General features: G+C 37.5%; 2 protein-coding genes across 4 annotated transcripts; one reads left to right on the top strand and one right to left on the bottom strand.

The window, feature by feature from the left end:
• The first annotated feature begins 28 nt into the window (after window positions 1–28).
• On the top strand, window positions 29–5,810 carry LOC117424529 (BUB3-interacting and GLEBS motif-containing protein ZNF207-like). 2 transcript variants are annotated; one of them, XM_034040940.3, is made up of 11 exons: window positions 29–192; window positions 1,084–1,210; window positions 1,384–1,522; window positions 1,634–1,819; window positions 1,916–1,991; window positions 2,360–2,430; window positions 2,709–2,869; window positions 3,261–3,353; window positions 4,040–4,279; window positions 4,480–4,642; window positions 5,078–5,810. In XM_034040940.3, exons 1-11 carry the CDS (start codon window positions 152–154, stop codon window positions 5,236–5,238), a joined length of 1,458 nt encoding a protein of 485 aa, XP_033896831.1. In that variant the 5' UTR covers window positions 29–151; the 3' UTR covers window positions 5,239–5,810. The 2 variants fall into 2 exon arrangements, with proteins under 2 accessions (XP_033896831.1, XP_033896833.1); XM_034040942.3 differs by lacking the exon at window positions 3,261–3,353 and having other exon boundaries at window positions 30–192.
• Window positions 5,811–10,851: 5,041 nt separating this feature from the next.
• LOC117424765 (sterile alpha motif domain-containing protein 9-like) lies at window positions 10,852–19,393 on the bottom strand. Of its 2 annotated transcripts, none has more exons than XM_034928372.2 (3): window positions 18,393–19,393; window positions 16,852–16,908; window positions 10,852–15,873 (listed from the first exon to the last, which is right to left on the bottom strand). In XM_034928372.2, the coding sequence occupies exons 2-3, from the start codon at window positions 16,853–16,855 to the stop codon at window positions 11,273–11,275; spliced, it is 4,605 nt and encodes a 1,534-aa protein (XP_034784263.2). In that variant the 5' UTR covers window positions 16,856–16,908; window positions 18,393–19,393; the 3' UTR covers window positions 10,852–11,272. The 2 variants fall into 2 exon arrangements, with proteins under 2 accessions (XP_034784263.2, XP_058848267.1); XM_058992284.1 differs by having other exon boundaries at window positions 18,536–19,393.
• Between the last annotated feature and the right edge of the window lie 1,484 nt (window positions 19,394–20,877).

The raw sequence follows: 20,877 nt of genomic DNA, 5'->3' as shown, positions 1-20,877 counted from the left end.
TAATATTAAGCGCCTCGTGCTGCATTGTGGGGAGGTGGAAGTTAGTCCGCGGCGCCATTTTCTCTGTTAGCTTCGCTCTGTTGTGGGCACGGATCTATTGGCCTTGCGTCAGTTTTTGTTTTTTTACTCTTAAAACCCGCTTGTCGATATCATGGGTAGGAAGAAGAAGAAGCAGATGAAGCCGTGGTGCTGGTATCCTTTACGTAAAAGAACTGAAATGTTCAGACTCGTTATTTACTAAGAGCTCATGGTTTTTGACATTCAATGTTATGCCGCCATTATTTACCCTGCGACGTGGTGTTGGCGGACAAAGACGGGGATGTTTCTTCAGCGGTTTACAGAACTGTAATACATTGTGGTTTATTGATTTATCTTTAATTATTTGTACACGAGTAAATGTATTTATTTACTTACTTTTTAAAAACACATTTTCGCTTGGGTTTGCAGCGTGTGGCCTGCTGTGAATTTCTAACGACGGTGCGTGTTATATAAAAAAGAAAAAAGATTTGTTTTTTCAGAATCTAGAAGTGTTTGCTTTATGTACCGTGATAAAAAAAAATGTACGTGGTCTGAACACTAATTACTTTTTAACTAGAAATGAAGTAATAAACACAGGAAGGGTGGGTGTTGGGTGTATTGCATGACTTCCGGTGTATTGGTACGCATCTCCTGTATTCTGGAACATCCCTTTTTTTTTTTTTTTTTTTACAAAAAAATATTATTATTATTATAAATTATTGCCCAGTAGTGTGGTGAGTACTGGTTTATGTTATTACATATTTGCGTGTGTGATTCAAAGTAAGCTGTGACCTGCATAGACACAACCACACTTTTAGATAAATGGCTGGACTTAAACCCTGTTAGAAAATAGTAATGACAATAATGTTGGTCTAAAATACAAAACTTATTTTAATTTTGTTTTTATTTTATTAAATTGTATACGTGTGTTAATGTTGAAAAACAGGCCTGTAGTGTAACTGTATAAATTACACAAAAATAATAATAAAATAACGTATTGGCATAGTTGTATTTGACTTGGATTTATTCTCTCGAACACTATTGACCTTGACTCCAGATACACAGGTACTGCAACAGAGATTTTGATGATGAGAAAATTCTTATTCAGCACCAGAAAGCAAAGCACTTCAAATGTCATATTTGTCACAAGAAATTGTATACAGGCCCAGGTTTAGCTATACACTGTATGCAGGTAAGTGCACATTATTATTATTATTATTATTATTATCGTTGTTTCTTTTTGTTGCATGTATTGAAGTTAAAAGCTAGTTTTGGACCCTTGCAGTGAAATTTCCAAATTAATTTGAAGTAGTGGTAATCAGGTGTTTGTGTGCTGAATTCTCATTCCTATTTCTTTAAATGTAGGTACATAAAGAAACAATAGATGGCGTACCTAATGCGATACCAGGAAGGACGGACATTGAACTGGAAATCTATGGCATGGAAGGCATACCGGAAAAAGATATGGAAGAAAGGAGAAGGGTACTAGAGCAGAAAACACAAGGTAAAGGCGTCAGAACTGTCACTGCCTTCTCTCTACTACATAAATCTGAAGGCTGACACCAAGTCTAGTAGTACCCTTTAGTAAAAGTTTATCTCCTTTTTTTTTTAATAGCTGAAAGTCAAAAAAAGAAGCAGAACAATGCGGATGACTCTGACGATTTTGACGATGATGAAGAAGCCGGGCCCTCTTTCCAGCAGCAGGCTGCGCAGCCCCAGCAGAGCTACATGCCGTCGATGACCCAGCCAGGAATGCTACCTGTACCGGGGGCACCAGGAATGCCTCCCAATAACTATTCAGGTATTTTATGCTGCATTCAACATTCAGCCCTCTTTAGCTGAATTTACATTGCTGTATTTTAGAAAGGACAATTAAATATACTGTTTCTTTTTGTAGGCATGCCACCCATGATGCCAGGAGTTCCACATATGATGCCTGGGATGCCCCCAGTTATGCCTGGCATGCCTCCTGGGTAAGCCAGATATTCCACATTTAACCCTTTGCGGTCCTATGTTGGACCAGGTCCGACATTACAATTTTCCCTTTCCGGTCCGATGTCGGACCCTGTCCGACATCCTCAAAAAGACGTAAAAGCACAGGTCTCTAGTCTCTTTCTCCGGAAAAAGCTGAGAAAATCTTTCAATGGGAGAGTGAGACCGGGAGAAGCCGAAAAATAAAGGGGGGGTTTAATACTTTTAAACAGTGCGTGTGAAAATAAATTGGACCTGAGGTGCCTGACAGGCACTGAATAAATGGGCCGCTAAGGGTTAAGGTAATTGCTCAGCTGTTCCACTAGGGCATATTTTTTCTTGATATACAGTATAATTTCTGTTTTTACAGAATGATGCCAATGGGTGGCATGATGCCTCCTGGACCTGGTATGCCCCCTATGATGCATGGCATGCATCATGGTGAGTATTGCTTAATGTTTGATAACCAATTAAAAATATTGATCCTTTAAATTGGGCACTGCAAGATTTCCTTCATGGTTCTGCCTGTCAAATTGTAGAGAGGTGTTATATTTATCTGGCTATTGTATACTTCAGCTACTTCCAGGTTTTGTTTTGCCTCTTAAAAAAAAAAAAAAAAAAATGTAAGGCTATGTTTATGCTGATCTTGCAGGTTGGTCTTTGTTCCCAATTTGAATGAATTTGGTTTATGTCTTTTTGTTTTTTTCCTCCCCCACCAGGTATGCCTCCCCCTGTAGGGCCTCGTCCGGGTATGCCTCTTATGGGACAAGGTCCTCCAGTTACTGCGCAAGGCTTGCTAAGCAGGCCTGCGCAACCTGTGGCAACAGCACCTAATCCACAGCCACCCGTCACGAAACCACTGTTTCCCAGTGCAGGACAGGTATGACATGCATGGGGTTATTTTGTGTTTTTACTGAAACCCTTTGTACATGAACTCTGCCAAAGCCTTCTGAATGCACCTACAGGCAAATTGTAAATACTGACATGATAGTAAAATTAATTAACTAGTTGTAGTTAATTACCACAATACTCTATTTAGTGGACTGTACAATGCCCTAAAACTGAAACGTCAGGGCTGATCCTTTAATAAATATCACTCGGCATCAAAAACTAAACATGAGCGTTCCGTCCTGTTGACACACTTCTGAATCGAACATTCTGTAATGTTTATGCTCAAGTTTTTTTTAACAAGGTCCTGAAATAGAAACTTCAGGTTTTTCCCCTCCCATTTGACTTGGGTTTTCACTGTTTGCTCTTTCTTTATGCTACAGATGGGGACTCATGTTCCAAGCACAAGTTCAGCTTCATCCAGTGCCGACACAGTGTCAGCATCTTCTAAACCTCTGTTTCCTAGCACAGCACAAGTATGCAGGAGCTTGCAGATAAACTTCAATTTGTGAAATTAGTGCTTTACAAATGCTTGCAATGGCATGCAGTAAATAAAGCATATTGATAACCTGTGATGCATTTAAGAAATGCATTGATATTACGTCTTCAGGAATATCTAAACGTAGAAATATTTCTCAGGCCACTTATTTGAATTTAAACATGCTTTGCCACTTAACCCAGTGAATTGGTTTTCCCAATAGAGGACTCCCTTTTGTCCGATTTTTTTGCTGCATGTTTAAACAGTTTTAATAGTCTCAAATGGGGGTTCAGTACAAATCTGTGATTTAGTGCTTTTTAGGATAGTTGCCAAAGCCTATTTCACATTACGGGAACCCAAACTCTCAGATTTGTGTTGAACTTACATGTAAGCTTTGCTCTGCATTATTTAGTCCTGTTGTAGTGTCCTTATTGTTTGAGCTACAGAGTGCAGTATTCAAGTGTTTACAGCTTTACTGCATCTATTGTACCATTTATAAAGCATGACATTAAAGATAAATTGGTGGGTGTTTTTTAGATTGTAGCTGGTGAGCTTTGCAGTGGGTCTATTTTTCCTTGTTGCCGATGCTTAAAAATGTAATTTGTTCTGTTCTTGCTAGGGGTGTGTTTTCTTTTGTGTTTTTTTTTAAACTGACTTACATTTTGTTTCTGTTTTATTGAACAGGCTCAGCAGGCAGTGTCAGGACCAGTTGGTACTGATTTCAAACCTCTTAATACGCCTGCAACATCTGCAGAGCCCCCTAAACCAACATTCCCAGCATACACCCAGTCCACAGCTTTGACCACTAATGCAACAAACAGCACTGTATCTAAACCACCAGCTACTGTCACAAGTAAGCCTGCTACCCTCACTACAACGAGTGCAACTAGTAAGTTGATCCACCCTGATGAGGATATTTCATTGGTAAGTTCTTGCATGTATTTTTTAAATCTTCAACAGTAAGTAATATATAACCATTAGGTCAAAGTAGACTTAATGCAATGTAGTAGTTATTGAGCTTTATCAATGTGTTGTTTTTGTGTTTTTACTGTTGTGTATGCATTTAAGACTCCACAAATGTTGCAAGTCACTAAACTGCTTTTTGTCATTTTATTTCTTTGTAGGAGGAAAGAAGAGCACAGCTGCCTAAATATCAGCGAAATTTACCAAGACAAGGGCAGCCACCTATGGGGGCTCCGCCTGTTGGACCAATGGGGGGCATGATGCACCCACAGCAAGGCATGCCCCCACAGCAGCCTGGAATGAGACATCCAATGCCCCCACATGGTAATGCTCTTGCATGTATCACTAACCTTTGCAGCAATTAGTGACCCTAAATATGTGCATGCCAAGCTCATTCCAAGAAGCAATTCTGTCAGTCATAGTAAACTGTAGGTTGTAATCCTACCAGTTATATACTGTTAAAAAAAAAAAAAACCAAAAAAAACGCAAAGTGTTTTGAATGTACTTTTTTATAGCTTCCAAATGTCCAACAGCATTATTCCGCTGAGCCTCAGTAAGTCTAGGCATAACTTCAAATGAAGTCTGTATCATTTCACACTTTTTTTAAAAATATTTATTTAATATTCTATTGGTATCTTGCTGCTGTTGCACGAAGATATATTACATGTATACTGAAGTGCTACTGAATCTTAAGTTTTTCTCATACCGACACTTCTGGATTATTTAAAACAGCAACTGCATTTTTTTTTTTTATTACAGGGCAGTATGGTGGTCCTCCCCAGGGAATGCCAGGCTACATGCCTGGAGGGATGCCTCCTTATGGACAAGGGCACCCTATGGTCCCTCCCTTCCAAGGCGGGCCTCCCCGACCACCAATGGGAATGAGACCTCCTGTAATGTCGCAAGGAGGCCGATATTGAAGCTGATCCTCCGTCTCTTAATAGGTTTGGAGATTAAGCCTTTTCTCATCTTGTGGTGTTTTTAGTAGCCAAACTTCAGTGAAATTATGGCTTCATTGTGAAAAAACAAAAAACTGATGAGAAAGTTTGCAACGCATGGGACATTCATGTTTTACATAACATTATTTGAACAAAAAAAAAAACTTGTTGCATTTGATACTGTGTGGCTTTTTTCTTTTCCATGTTTCATTTAGGTTTTTAGAAGTGAAGTTTAGTAAATATGGTTCGTAATATTTTGAAGGAGCTGGAGTTACATGAACATACCACCTTTTAAAGGCAAGTTCTGTGAATTACATTGCTATACAGAATGTGAGGCCTTCACAGCACTTTATGTGCTGTTGGACTTCATGTCCCCAACTTTGTTTGGTGAGGGCTTCAGGTACCATTTCCAAGTATCTGTATGTTGCGTCTCAGTGTGACACAATATTAGATTTGTTCCTGTTGCAGGGTTATCTTTGACCACAGAATAGATCTTGTGATTTATTTCTGTACTGTTGTAAAATTCATTGTAATAAAACGTGATGAAAACTTCAGTTGTTTTTTTCATGACCAGAAAAGGAACCCAGCATAAAGGTTTGTACCCAGCAGTGTGTGTGTGTGTATGATGTGCAATGTTTATGAACACAACTTTTCAAACATGAGGCACCTTAAGGATCTATCATTGGAAGTGAAGTAACTGTGGTCACTGAAACACTACAATGTAGTTAAATGTGACCACGGGTTTCCCCAATAGAACAGTGTTACAGATAACAAAATATTGAGCCTTTCCACTGGATTCTGCCCAAATGCAGAATACTGTTGAATCCCAAAAAGGGTTCACATGCTCATGGTGATTTTGAGCCTAATGCAACGAGTCTGGTCTGTGTAACATGAATGTGATTTCTTCCCAGAAACAAATTTGCCTATTACCCTCCAACCCTTGCCCTCACCTTAAGCAAAATGCTGCATGTTTCACTCTATACTCAACAGGTGACTCTGGTGTTTTCCTGGAAGTTTAGATTTGCAACTGGTAGTACAATCCAAAGCATTGGAAAGAGCTAGGAAAGCACCACAAAAAAGTAACTAAGCAAACAGGAATTTGTATGTGTAAGATATTGGGAGTAAAGGGTTTTGTTAGTCATAGTATAAATTACTACATTGTTGTCACCCAAACCGCTTGTTAACAGTTATATTTGTTAAATTTTTGGTTTAACCAGTAGTTGGATTTTTAAAATTGGCACATCTAAGATTTTTACACATTTTGGCTATCAATTGGAATCACTGCTGTAATTCTGTTGTGAACTGCAGCAACCCAAGTGATTCCTGCATCTATCTTGGGATTTCTCTTACTGATATTTAACCCTTAAATTTTTAGTGCTTTTAAAGTAGATGTGTAGGCTTAATATGGGAACATCATTTAGTATCCTTTTTCTACATTGTCAGGGTGTTTTGGCCTAAGGCATCCACAGTTTTTCATGTTCCATTTGTGAAAATTATCTAATGTACCAATTTTTTATTGAAGTCTAATACAGTTTACATATCTTAATCAAAGGGGCATTCTTTTTTTCCTTTCTCCTGGCAGTTTCTTATTGAAGATTGGTAAAATGGTTAATCCAATAGACCGCTTGCCTGGTGGAAAATTGTTTAATTGCATGTTGCTTATAATAAATTTGGCTGTCTTTTGGTTGCTAAAATTAGGATTTCTCTTCTCCCTGTAGCAATGCCATGGGACAGGCTGAGGCAGTCTCAGTGTTGCCCTGTACAGTCTGAGGCAAGTCAGATTTTTTTCATTTTATTTATTCAAGGGCTTTCACAGCTTTCTGGCTGTTGGATTTCCATGTCCCCAAACTTGTAGCAAGTTTGGTGAAGGCCCTTGTTTTTTGTACAAATTAGGCTTATATTCCATAGAGTATGATGGGCTCTACATTAGTGTTGACTGAAATGAAAAGTGTAATATACCTCTTAAAGGTTATTCCATTTTAATTGTCTCTGTCAAGCACTGCAACAGTTCTGCATTGCAGCTAAAGCATTGCTAGATTGCAACTTAAACATGAATGGCTCTATCACAATTAGTTCTGAATGAAATTTAACTTAATTTTGTAACCATTACGTTTGACTCTTGTGTGTGAATTTGTTTAATCACAGCTTTGGCACAACACTTGTTGTATACTCCACATGCTAAACAATTCTACCTTATTTTAAACTTGGGATATGTGTTGTGAAAACGAGAAGTTTTCCTAATCGTAATGTAGAGCTCACATAATTATAACTTAATTGAAATACTAATGGGTTTATCTGCATATTTTGGCTCGGTATAAGTTTTTTTTTTTTTTTTCGTTCTCCCTCTTAAGCACATTTGTTTAATATAACCATGTACAAATTAGCTATTTTTACATAGGCAAAGCAGCTGATTTTGAATAGTCAGAACAGATGGAATTACTGGCAGGAATATTGGACTGACTTGCTTTTACCGTACCACACATTATGTTCAAGCTTTGAATCACTCTTAATATTTCTTCTCCATCGGTGAAACATTAAGGTAGCTTGCCCCTGCTTGAAGTTTTTGCTTAAGCTAAGTAAGTAGATTCTGAGCTTGTCAAACTGTGCAGTGTACATACTATCTGCTCCCCTAAACCAACCATATTGCATTAAACAGTTTATTGAAGCTGTGAAATTTGCTGATGTATGTAAAAAACAATGTTAAAATTCACTAGTCTTACTGGAAACCCTAGGGTGTGTCTACATTTAATGCCAGTTGTCAGTGGCTTGAAATTAAACTTTAAAAGATAAACTATCTGTGAACAGGGGAGGACCTACCCACACTCACCACCTACTAGTAGAAAAGCAAATATTTAATGTTACAAAAATACAATAGCTTAATTGACTTGTGATGGCAATAACACCCTCCATTTTTGGAATTGAGCTAGAGTGCATAACAAGTTGGTAATTTCCTCTTGTGCTGGGTATTCTTGCTTAAATAGACTTTTGGCCCTCTATTGCCAGACTGTGTTCTAGTGGTATTGGTAATAGAGGTCAAGAGAATTCCGGATTCAGTTCTTAAGCCATTTTAATGTAATTTGTGTTTCTGTTAACTGTAGCAGCAACGTTTCAGCACTTGCTATTTACTGGTATTGAAGGAAAAGCCCAGAACACTGGCAGTACAGGTTAGTTTAATCTGTAAGTACCTGCTATTCCTAAGAAGAATATATTTTGTTGAAATGGTCTTGTCTTGCACAGAAATAGTTAAAGTATCTACCTTTTCTTTTCTATTCAAATAAACATGCAATTCCTGGGTAAAGATGTATTCGTCTGTTTTCAATTCTGCATTTGCAAACAGCAATAAGAGTTTCTGCTGCTGTCAAACATTGTATTGGTACTACGAAGGAATCAAGAGAAAATGCACATTGGCTATTGTCCTTTTTCAGGGATGTCTCTTTCCTTGAGTCTCATGACTTTGTTGTACTTTAAAAAAGAGAAGTAATGGATGGGTTATATTTATTTAAGAACACTACTGTTTATAAGTGTTTTTTTGAGGGGGGGGTCTCCTAACTGTTAACACTGCAGTACCTCTGATTCAGGAACATAACTTTTTGGTAGAGCTGTGAGATTGCTATGCATCTGAATCCTCACACAAGTAAGTTATTTGGGTAAGTAACACCACCTCCAAGCTGAAGGACCAGGATAGATTAACACTTGGCAAAGGAATAGCTTGCATTTGAAATACTACTTTGCCATCAACTAAGGTTTACATGCGGAGCACAGAGTGGCTTTGGGTAATTCACCAAATGTAAAGTGTCATAACTAGTTTGTTGCCCATCTACATCAAAATGTTAAGATTCTGGGCTATTCTGCTATTTTAAATTAAAACTTTACCCAGACATTAAGATATGGTTTTGAATTTGGGTTTGTAAGGTATAAGGTGTTGACCAAAATTTGTGATTGGATGCCTGTGCAGTAAACTGGAGGCAGCAGTCTTTGTGTATTACTACAAAGGGAGAAGCTTTGTTACATATCCAGTGTCAGTCAATTACACCTGCAACGATACTCTGAAGAAAATGAAGCCTAACAGGCATATTCTTTAGTCAATTAAAACCTAGTATGCCTTTTTTAATTCAGATTTTTATTCAAACACATTATTACAAGGAAATATACAGTATCCAATTGTAGGTATCTTGGTGTTTACTGTATGTAGAATGTTCAGTGACTTGCATGTGAAATTTAGTGTATATTTCATGCGTGTGATTAACCATGAACAACCTTTATTTACCTTTTAAAATTTGGCCTTTTTAAAAGCTCACGTGTTTCTCCATCTTCAAGTTTGAATCTTCTCTGCTTTTAAGTAAAATAACCCATATGTATTTACAGTGAAATTCTACTTTGTAAACGTTTCCTGTACTTTTGGACAATGACTGTTTACTCTTGTGTAGCTGATTTATAGCATGTCTAAGGTAGTAGGCATTAAAGATAAGGTCTTATGAATCTGCTGGAGATCAAAACTACAGAAGGCAACCTTTAAACTTGAAGAACCTTGTGTCCTGTACATCACCGGTCAGTGAACTGGGCTATACAGTATATCTGAGATGCTATGGTACATGCAAAATTGATAAATATCTTGTAAGATGTTAACTAAATAAATAAAATACTAAAGTGTTGGCTACACAAGTGTGCATTTTTCTTCGTTTTTATAACAAACTTCCTGTACATACTAAGTTTATTTACGTTTGCATTTTATTGTTGGTATTTATCTATTGTAATAACCTCCCGGCTCAGGTTTGTTTGCCCCTTTTAAAATCAGCACACCCAGACACACAACGGTGCTTTTTAGCACTTTGGTGCACTGTTATTTATAGAAATAAAAGAAACCAAAACAAAAAAACTAACTTACCCTTTAAATTTCTTTTAAATCCCTAAATTATAAGCCGGACACCTAAGCCATTTACTGGTTGCACAAACACTTGTCTCACAATTCAGGTTCACCCAGTACTTTTTCTTTTGACCACATAGGTCTTTGGTCCTTACACACAGATCTTGGCTTCACACAGACAGCCTCGAACAAACCTTTCGGTCTGTTTAAATACCTGCCAGCTAATCGCAGACACGTGGCTCTCATTAAAATAAGAGCCAGGTGAACGTTGTCCAGGCTCAATCCATTGGTCTTTGGCAAATGTAGTCCTGGAGCATCCTCCTGAACTACATCTTTACTCCTCCAACCCCTACTCTGCCACACTATTTAAAAACTCCTGTTTATCTGATGCCATTTAGACATGAAGTACTGTAATATAACCTGATCAAGATGCCATTTAGACATGAAGTACTGTAATATAACCTGATCATATACAGTAGTCTGAACTCGCTTCCCATGCAGTTCCTAATATTTGCTGTAATTTGCACAACCAAAAAGAAACTCACTGGCAAAATTGTATATAAATATCAAAGGCAAACAACCTTTTTTGTTTTTGGATTACATAATGCACTCCATTTTGCAAAAATAATTACATCTGTAAACCCACGCAGACACTTTTTTGCGTTGTGTTTTCTGTAATTTGCTATAGTTTTATATTGACCTTAAAAAAAACAAAACATATTAATAGTAGCTGTGGATTTGGCATCACAATCTTTATTTAAGTGCTTAATGAAAATACAGTAACTTGTATTTAGAGCCACAAGACTGTCTCATGCTAATAGTAAATGTTAAGTGTATTCATTGAATTATTATATTTAAAACATGTTTTGATTTAAGGACCAAACCAAAGGTTAAATATATTTCTTATCTATACAGTATATTAATCACATGCTTAATAACAAAAATAAGGACTATACAGCCTACATTTAATCTTGACGTTCATGGCCTGTGCTAGACAGAGTATTTAAGACAAACTAAGAAATAATAAAAATACAGGCATTCCTTGAACCTAATATGGTGTAACACATTTGTTTATATTTGGTCAGTTACAGTCTTTCCTTTTAAAAGCCTTTAGCAAATAACTAATTTGCACAAAGAAAAGCAAGGACAGTTTTAGTGAACTTGAATGTCATAAGCAACTGGACCATCAAAAGAAAAGCCCAAGTAAAATGTTACATTTTCATTGGCATTAGGCCTGGAGGCAGAATACAACGGAAGAACTCTGATCTTGCTGCCCTTGGAGGTGCCCCGTACAAATACACTGCCATTCTCTGTCCATCCTTCAACACGTTTCAACAGCTGGGCAATTTCTGGTGTTGCCCAAACTTCACCACTGAGCCACTTCAATCTCCTTTCATTTAGAGTGCCATTGAGGAATTTTTCAAGCTTGCTTCTGTGAATGAACCTGTCAAGACCTTTTCCCTGTCCTAAGTAAAAGTGAGTGAAGATTCGCTTTTTTCTAGAAGGCACATTTTTTATTTTGATATCGTAGTGTCTCTTCAAGGCATCGATTGCTGACATCAGGATATTGTTTTTTTGTTGATTAGGTTCTCTGTCTTCTGATTCTTCAGGCCAATACAACAAAGAGAGCAAGAAGAAAGCACTGGGAGGAGATGTGTTGTTTCTCTCTTTATGAAACCGCAAACTAAGTTCTCTTAGTTTCTGTAGAGTAACAAGCTTTTGAGAACGAGGTAAAGCACATCCTAGTGCAATCTGACAGAATATGTAGTTCACCAGATCTATGTGATCTAACTTTTCCCTTTGTGGGTCCTCAGGATGCATGCTTATTATTTGTTCCAGTTTTCTGCCTGACCTTTCAGTTTTCTGGTCAGATAGTAAGGAAAGTATGGCAGTTACATTGCCCCCACCGAGACGGTAAATATTCATTCGCCTTGTGAGTGGAGTTAAAGAATCAGTGCTTTTTGAAACTGTTTGGCAACTTGGGTTGAAAGAAGCATCACTAAAAAAACGTGCATAGACAGAGGTTTTTCTCAACAGCCATTTTCTGGGGTTGTATACTTGTTCCAACTCTTTACTACTGCGCCCTTCCTCTTCATTTTTTTCAGTCTGAAAGTAACTTAAATCTTCGGAAATCCATTCAAGAGCTTCGTAAATGCCCTTCTGTAGGCCTTTTAAACGGCTGTGAAAATTGTGCCAGGGCCTTTTTACTTCTTCTGGAATGTGATCTGTGAGCAGGTACTGCATCAGTTTTGAAGGTTCGTTTTTATTTGCAAATACATTCACTAACGAAATGAGCTTCAGCAACCGACATCCAACGTCTACTTCCCCAAAATAGCCAGAATTGTTCATGGAAACTGTTTCTGACTTTGCTGCCTTCTCAGATGCTCGGAAGCACTCAATAGCTTTCAGTGCAATTCCAATTATTTCAGTTACAGTTTCAGCCGTCCAATCCTCTTCATCCAGCAAATCGTATTTAAAATTAAACCACTTCCAATACACTTGACCTTCTGTGTCGAGAATGAAGGAGTTATGTGGCAGGTGTGATTTTGCTACTTCTGCCCAATGTTTGGCATCCTCAAACATTTCATAGGTGTAATACAGCCTGGCAAGCTGTTGTGCAAAGAAAGGATCCTTACCAAAACATGTGTAAGCAGTTTTTAAAAGATCCATGGCCTTAGCTGGGTTTTTCTCTCTTGTACATACGTGCTCAATAAGAGGAGAAAAGAAGCTGTCAATGTTGTCTCCCTTACTTATTTTGTAGCGTCTAATGAACAAATCCCTTATCAATTTTAGGTACTCATCGCGTCCAAATCTGTGATCAAAAAGCACCTTTTCTTGAAGTAGATCCATTGCGATTATACTCTGTAGCTGGTTACCTGACAGTTGATGCAAAATTTCCTTTGCAACTAAGGGATGAATTATACGTATAGAAGAGATGTATGTTGTACTCTCTCTTAGATGTGTGAACACAAGTCTTGCTCGTTCACTTAATGACCTGTCAAAGTTATAGTGACGGAATCTATCCATCTGGACTCCTAACCCCAAAAAAGCTTCACAGTGGGATACTGAGATGTAGGAGTTCTGCACGTAGCAGTTGAGTAATGCAACATACCTGATTAGACGAGTTTCAACAGATGAATGATCAATACCTTGTAACAAATGTTCCACAAAGTCTTTTATGTACTGTTCCTCAAATTCCTCACTCATCAAAACAAAGGTCAAGATGAACTCGGGTTGGAATTGTTGTTGAAGTTTCTCACGTTTTCTAGAGAACAATCTCTTTTCCTCCTCAGTCAATTTGTGTGTAACAGCAACTGTTTGTAATGGTAAGGCTCTGCACATCTTTTCAGGATCATGAGATCTTTTGCAGCTCAACAGAATAAAGCATAATGTTGATGGAGTGATCTTCATAGAGGCAATGGCATTTCCTAATTCGTGCCTCAGCTCATCAAGGTATTCTTCATCACAGTCTTCCACCAGCAAGAGAACTGGAAGACAGTTATTTCTGTCTTTTTCCTCATATTCTCGCAACCAGACGGCATGCTCACAGACAGTTGTAACAGAATATGAAGGTTTCACAACTGAGCATCTCAGATCCCTTCTGAAGTTCCAAAGGAGCTGTCGTGCAACAGTACTTCCACCACTGCCTGGATGATGGTATATGTTAATTCTTGCTACAGTTTTGTTTAGCACGTTCCGTTTTAAAATGTCATCTAGAATTGTAGCTACATCTCTGTATGCTTCACGTTGAATAACATCTCCACATAATTGTTTGTCTGCAAGCCAAAAATTCATCCAGCTTACTTTTCCTCCTTGGTAAAAATATCTTTCAATATTGTTGACTTGTTCTTGATCAATGAAATCAGTGTTGGTATCGTCGCATTGATAAACACTCAGAACTTCCAGGGACAACAGTCTTTCTTCCTCAACAGTTTTGAGTAAACACAGCCCCTTGTTAAAGACAGGCAAATGCTTGGTAGACTGTGTTGTACAAAGTTGTATGCTTTGAACTGTAGCATCTATGTGGCTCATTTTCATTCCAACAACGCTCATCTGATTCAATGTTTCAAGGCTGCAAGAAACCTGAGCAACGTTTGCCCACTTGGTATAGTTTTCTTTAGATTCTGAAATGCAAACAATATCTTCATGTCCGTTCATTTCAGCATAGAATTCATGGAAAGTATCAACAAGTGGCTGTTCAACAGGGGACATCAAAACAAAAAGTACAACAAACGAGCCCTTTGGAAGAATTTCATTGCAAATCATTGATATTGCCTTTTTTAGTTGTTTTTTCTTGGTTTTGATCCATGTCTTTTCATCACAGGAATTTTCATCACCAAGGTAATCACTGCGCCCATTGCAGAATATCCAGCTGGTTTGATCAAACAGCTGCAAATCCTTTATGAAGTCACTGGTGCTCATCCCACTTTCATTTGCGTAGTTTTGCAGGAAGTGAAGATTCGTTGCATGGTGCTCCTGGTATTGACTGCACAACCCTGATGATTTAGAATCTGGGTCAAAATCAAATACACAGAAGATATTCATGTGTAGTAAGAAGTTGATATACTTCAGATTCTCATGTTCACATTTGTTTGTAACAATAATGTACCACAGAGAATCATCTATATATTTCTTCCCACAAGTTAAAAGGACTGACAGCTTTCTTCCCAGGTCTTCATAAGTGTCAGAAGGGTTTTCATGTCGTGTGGATTCTGCTTCTTCCCTTCTCTTGTCCCTTTCTTGCATGCCAAGAATAAAATCAACCTGATCATCTTCACTGATTGGTTCTGTCTTGGCCCCTACTCTGCGATAGGTTGTCCTCTTTTCAAATTCAACCTTATTTGATTTTTCATTAAATTTAGGCAGACGAACTGTGAATAATTTTCCACTCACTATCTTTGCTGTGGGTACAATGTCTACTTCAATTACACAATGATTCACTCTGCTGTCCTTGTCTATTACTTCAACAAACCTTGGAGGCCGTATACAGTGCCGAACAGCTTCCATTTGAGAAGAATTAGTAAAACACTTCTCTATGTGATCTAATGCATCGACATAGATGTCTTTGTCATTCACAGGTACACCAATTATTTCTCCATGTGAATAACCAGTATTTTCCACGCTGTCCATGACACCAAAGTGTATTGTGCCATTTGTACGAACATTTAAGCAGCCAGAACCAAATTTGATAACCTCTCTTGCAAATTTTGCTTGCAAGCGTGTTCGCTCTAACCCTGCTGCTGTGGCAAAAGATTTATACTCATGACAGGGATCGATTAGATTTATGATGCCTGTTTCTGGCTGAAGAACTGTGTTCCTTACATATTTAAAGTCTATTGCCTCTGTATCAAATGGCCGTGATTTTGCCTCGGATAAAGCTTTGTCAGTTTTCACTTTTTCTGCAGTGCTCTCTTTAACAGGGTCTGGTTTATTTCCTGCTCGCGTCTTTGGATTTTCAACAGCAGAGTCCTTTGAATCTGCCTTCTGCAAAACTGTCTGCTCTTCATTTCGTTTTTTGGGGTTTGTCTTAGATTTTAACAGTTCATTTCTTTTACTCAGAATAAGTTGGCTTTGGCCTCCTTTCATTCCAATCTTTTCACTTAGATATTGTTCTCGTAGCTCTTTCAGAACTGGACCCGTTACTTCTTCTTCATGAAGTTTCTGTATGTACTGATCTTTAACTCCTAAAGACTTCAACCAGGAGCTCACATGCACTTCATCCCATTCCTCAAGAGGCAGATTTTTGTATTCCTCTGAAAATATTAAAGAATAAAAAAAGGTAAACTGAACAATTTCTTTATTTTATACAGAGTACACTATTCCAACACAGGTCTGAAAGCATGTCAGAAGAATTTTTGGCTTGTATTTGAGCTACTCCCATGAGTGAAGTTTGTAGTAAGGGTGGAATTTGAGTGAAAGGATTTTTTCTTGTTTTTCTTTTTTGCTTTTGACCTCAGGCGTGTCTAATTAAGCACAGAAATCTGGAAAGTCTCAAACTGCTATTCTGCAATGAATATTTTAGTAAGGTAACTTATCATTAGTGTTCCGCGATTCCAGTTTATTCCGAATTTTACCGAATGATTACAGGATTACATTTTTACTGATATATACCCATTTTTGTCTATTATTCAATGTTTTCCCAGTACTATTTTCTAGGAAATACACAATATTTTGATTAAAATGCTTATTTTGACTCCGACATGGTGATGCTTTAGTTGGTTAACTTATGGAACCCATTGATGGAAATGTCCCAATGGCTTGCACTGCCTGGTTCTGTCAATTTTTTTTTCTTTTTATGATTTCAAGGCAAATAAACCTGGCTTGTTTTGTGCTGATGTCATGTTAATACCGTCTGTAGACACTATTTCCGTCAGCACATCGATTGCCCAAACGTTCGCAAAGTACCAGCTAACATGGGAAAATGTGGCCTCGACTTGCAGGTTGTGCTTTATCAGACATGCCAGGGACATTAAACTTAATGAGAAACCAAAACTGCTACACATCATATTCCACATGTAAAGTGTGTGTACTGAGATTTTTTACCCCGATTTTTACCTATGTTTCAAATTTTTTTCTAACGATTTTATCCCTAGTTTAATATATGTAAAACTCCAGAAAATTCCCAGAATTTGTTTTTAAAGAAAAATGCGGAACACTACTTTTCATTGAGTCTTGGCAGAAAAGAAAGTACTAGCCTAACACAAACTAAAACAAACATTGTAAACACTTACCCATTTTTGTGACAAGTATTTACACTGAAGACTCAATACATCGTCACTACCTTATGCCTGTAAAAATCAACCAGAAAGTAATGCATTATAATTAAATTTTCCTATCAACCATAATTTCAAGGGTGGTTATACAGATCTGCCTTTAATAATGTATACAAAGGTGAAATCGTATTCAGAGGGATTTATTTATATGTGGTTCTGCAGAACTGTGGTTACTTGGGGAGGAAGTGAGCAACAAGCAGACCGAAACGAGCCACAAAAAGGCAGCTCATCCGTCGGTGTTTGAAACGTTATATAAAACACGTCAGAAAAAAAGACTTAATGTATCTAAAAACTGATCTTAAAAACAAAATAAGTTATGTTACAAGTAATACGCTACAGAAAAAAAAAAACTGACACCGCCTTTTATAGGCTTGGACCTTTGTAGTTATAATGTAGGATAAATTGTTTATATTCTAAAACAACAAACAAACAAAAATAATTCTTTAGCATTTGATTTGCCTAACAGCCTAGAAATGCCGTGTCTGCTAAGACTCAAGCAGACACATTTCTAGGCTGTTAGGCAGCAACAATAAATAAATAAATAAATAAAGAAAACATTGTAAATACCAATTTTTGTTGCATGTATTTATACTGAAGACTCGACTCGTACATCGATACCAACGCTACATTATGCCTGTAACGGCCTAATGTTACAATACACTTTGACTGCATAGGGTGAAATCGTATTCAGAGGGATTTATTTATATGTGGTTCTGCAGAACTGTGGTTACTTGGGGAGGAAGTGAGCAACAAGCAGACAGAAACGAGCCACAAAAAGGCAGCTCATCCGTCGGTGTTGAAAACTTCATATAAAACACGTCACATTTCAAAACGGTTAATACATTTATACTACTACTATTAATAAGAATAAGAATAATAATTATAAAACAAAATATTTAGATGTATCAAAAGACTGATCTTAAAAACTAAATTAGTTTTTTTTTTAAATGTATGCTACACGGAAAAAACAAAAAACTGACACCGCCCTTTTGTAGTTATAATTTAGAAAATACAGATTGTATTCTAAATGAACAACTTAATTTTCATTGTTGTTATTTGATTCCCTAATCTTAAAATGTCTATTTTTTTTGTATGCAATCAGATGTTTTTTTTTTTTTTTTTCATTTTAATGGAGGGCGGCGGATCACGATATCTAAGTGTACCACATAAGCAACGTTCTGGAAGAATCGTAACCATCGATCACTCGAAACGAATAATCGGGCTGGTTAAAGCTAGCTATCATCACTTACATTAAAAAATACAATTAACCATGTATTTCACATATATGAAAAAAAATCTAAATACGAGATACTGTACTTTTAATTAAGTACATGCAGAAATGTAACAATACCGTTGAAGTTTGTATTTTATTTTATGCATCTTAATTGAAAGTAGAAACAGTTCCTGCATATGATGACATATTATTATTATTAGTCTTAATTCTTCTACATTATTTCCTAGTGTCAGATTGCGATTTAATAAGAGCAGCATTTCCTTACCTTGCGTTGACACAGCAGGCAGGGTTTGGTCGGCTTTGCAGAAGTAGCGCGCGCGGGTTGTTTCGATAAAGAAGGGTGGAGTCGGCAGAGTTTGAAGTGCGCAGAGATTGCAATAGTATACTGTGTTCGGATTAAATACTTACCTCTACCAATATTTCGTAGACAATCCGACAGTTGGGTTACAGACCTTCCTATATGGATCACAAGGCAAATGGGTGAAGAGCAATTCTGTAATGTGTTTGTCTTAGTTTTGGCAGAACATGCTGTTAACTCTAGGATATTTCAGACGGTGCTATCAAGTACATACCAATTTATCATCATAAAATATCACACGGAAATGTGTTTTTTTTTTGCGTTTCCTTGGTTATGTCAATCTTCACATTTGGCACACAGCTGTCTTCTATGAATGTTTGCACTTATCCGCCCTGATAAAACACATTAACAACCCATTCTATCTGAGATTCCTTTCCCATTACATAACGCACCCGGGATCCCTTTCTAGTTGATTTATTTGTTCCTGTTTTCTTTTACTTTTGTGTTGTTTGCCATGGCAACATTCTTTTGTTTGCTATATTGACTTGACTAACACGTAAACTTTCCACAGCCACCGATGTTGACTATTCGTTGCTGGTTATAAATCAGCCATCTTATCTCTATGCATTCCCTTTTCTGAAAAGCTGCACAGCAATATTTAGCCCACAGACCATGTTTTAATATAGACTGAACACTGCATACAGTAATGTAAAACAGTGGTCTCAAAAGCTGTAATTAACCTACACTTCTTTCCTCAACTGCGTTTGCAAATGTGATGCTTAGTTATAACGAATGGCGCACATTTTATTTTGATGTCTCATTTAATGTAAACGTTATTAAATTAACCAAACCTGGCTCCGATTCCACAGCAATTTATTATTTATATTCAATTACAGTAATTGCTGTTTCTTGGATACAGATATCCGTAATACACTAATAATTAATGGTGCCTGAAGAGTGTGCGACTAAAAGAAACATCTAATATTTAAACCAGAGAGGTTTTTTTAAATGAGTTTTTACGAGAAATGTATTATAAAAACATATTTATATATCGATACAATTGCTTTTTAAAGACAATAATAATAATAATAATAATAATAATAATAATAATAATAATACTAATACTAATACTAATACTAATACCTTTTAACTTTAATTTGCACGAACAAAACCAGAGGTACTGGCCCCCTAATTATATCCTGGCATTCACTGAGCTAAAAAAAAAAAAAAAAAAAAAAAAAAAAAGGCGTGACTGCCGAGAAACGAAACTTAAGAGGGAAATTAATTCCCCTGCGTCTGTAGTGGTGTGGTTGTTTGCTATTTCTCAATGCATGTCAGCTGAAGTACCCGGCGTTGCCTGGGGAAATTCAATATTTCAATATTTCATGCATGACAAATTGGGGAGCGGTAGCCTTATGGTTTTCTATAAGTTACCGATCTTGGGTGTCGCACAATGCGCTCGGACCCCTTTCCTTTTTTTAACCTTATTTTTTTTTGGGGGGGGGTTGACATTTTTATTTATTTATTTTTAAAATTATTATTATTAATTATTATTATTATTATTATTATTATTATTATTATTATTATTATTATTATTATTTTTATTTTTATTTTTATTTTTATTTTGGTTTGAGATACATGGCTACTGTAGTAATCCAGCAATGGGGTTACTAAATAAAGTACCCCGGGGGTCAACATTTTGGATCAAACATGCCCTCGACCTTCCCCTGGATGAAAGAGGAGGCCGTGCAAAGTTTGGTTGCACTGGCACCTGCGGGGTCCGAATGCATAAAGAAACACACAGATAGACAAACTTCCTTCTTTATATATATATATATTAAGATACACGACTCCATAGTGCCAAATTTCAACCCCTGACCATGCAGTGGCCTCAAACCTAGTCTCCTGAACCCAAGTTCCAAACCGTGGCTTCGTGTTCCCTCAGCTTCAGGCTTCAAGTTTCTTGTACTGCATCATGACTGCCACCCCCGCGCTGACTCAGGAGAGACAAAGACGGACACACCCATCCTCAGAAACGTGTGCCGTCAGCCGTCCGCTTCTTTTCACTCTGCAGGCCCGCCATGCAGCCACCTCACAGCAACAGCGTCTGAGGACCACGCAGCTCTGGGCAGCTTACAGGCAGGTGCCAGGCTAGTCCACAGGGGTCGCTAGTGCCCATTGAGCCGAGGACACCCTGGCCGACCCAAGCCCTCCCCCACCTGGGCGGCGCTCGGCCAATTGTGTGCCACTACCTGGGAAGCCCCGTCCCGTTGGATGTGCTGTTTACAGACACTTTGAATGATTTCTCACTTTCTTTCACCATTTAAATGGGAAGCATAAGTAACGAAAAGAACAAAGGCTGATGAAACAATAAGAGCTTGTGCATTTTAACTAGAACAATGTGTACCCTGCCCCACACAAGGTGCGTGTTTATCACAAAAAGCCTCTATGT

Source organism: Acipenser ruthenus, chromosome 19 (assembly GCF_902713425.1).
Source record: "Acipenser ruthenus chromosome 19, fAciRut3.2 maternal haplotype, whole genome shotgun sequence".
NCBI classification, from domain to species: domain Eukaryota; kingdom Metazoa; phylum Chordata; class Actinopteri; order Acipenseriformes; family Acipenseridae; genus Acipenser; species Acipenser ruthenus.
The sequence above is the reverse complement of the archived record's forward strand: the minus strand, read 5'-3'. Positions and strand labels throughout refer to the sequence as shown.

What these genes read in the sequence shown, in the direction of transcription:
- LOC117424529 (XM_034040940.3), top strand. Translation starts at nt 152, where the DNA reads ATGGGTAGGAAGAAGAAGAAGCAGATGAAGCCGTGGTGCTG. An exon ending in ATGCCTGGCATGCCTCCTGG is followed by an intron (nt 1,992 to 2,359) that starts GTAAGCCAGATA and finishes CTGTTTTTACAG; the next exon opens with AATGATGCCAATGGGTGGCA. An exon ending in TGTTTCCTAGCACAGCACAA is followed by an intron (nt 3,354 to 4,039) that starts GTATGCAGGAGC and finishes TTTATTGAACAG; the next exon opens with GCTCAGCAGGCAGTGTCAGG.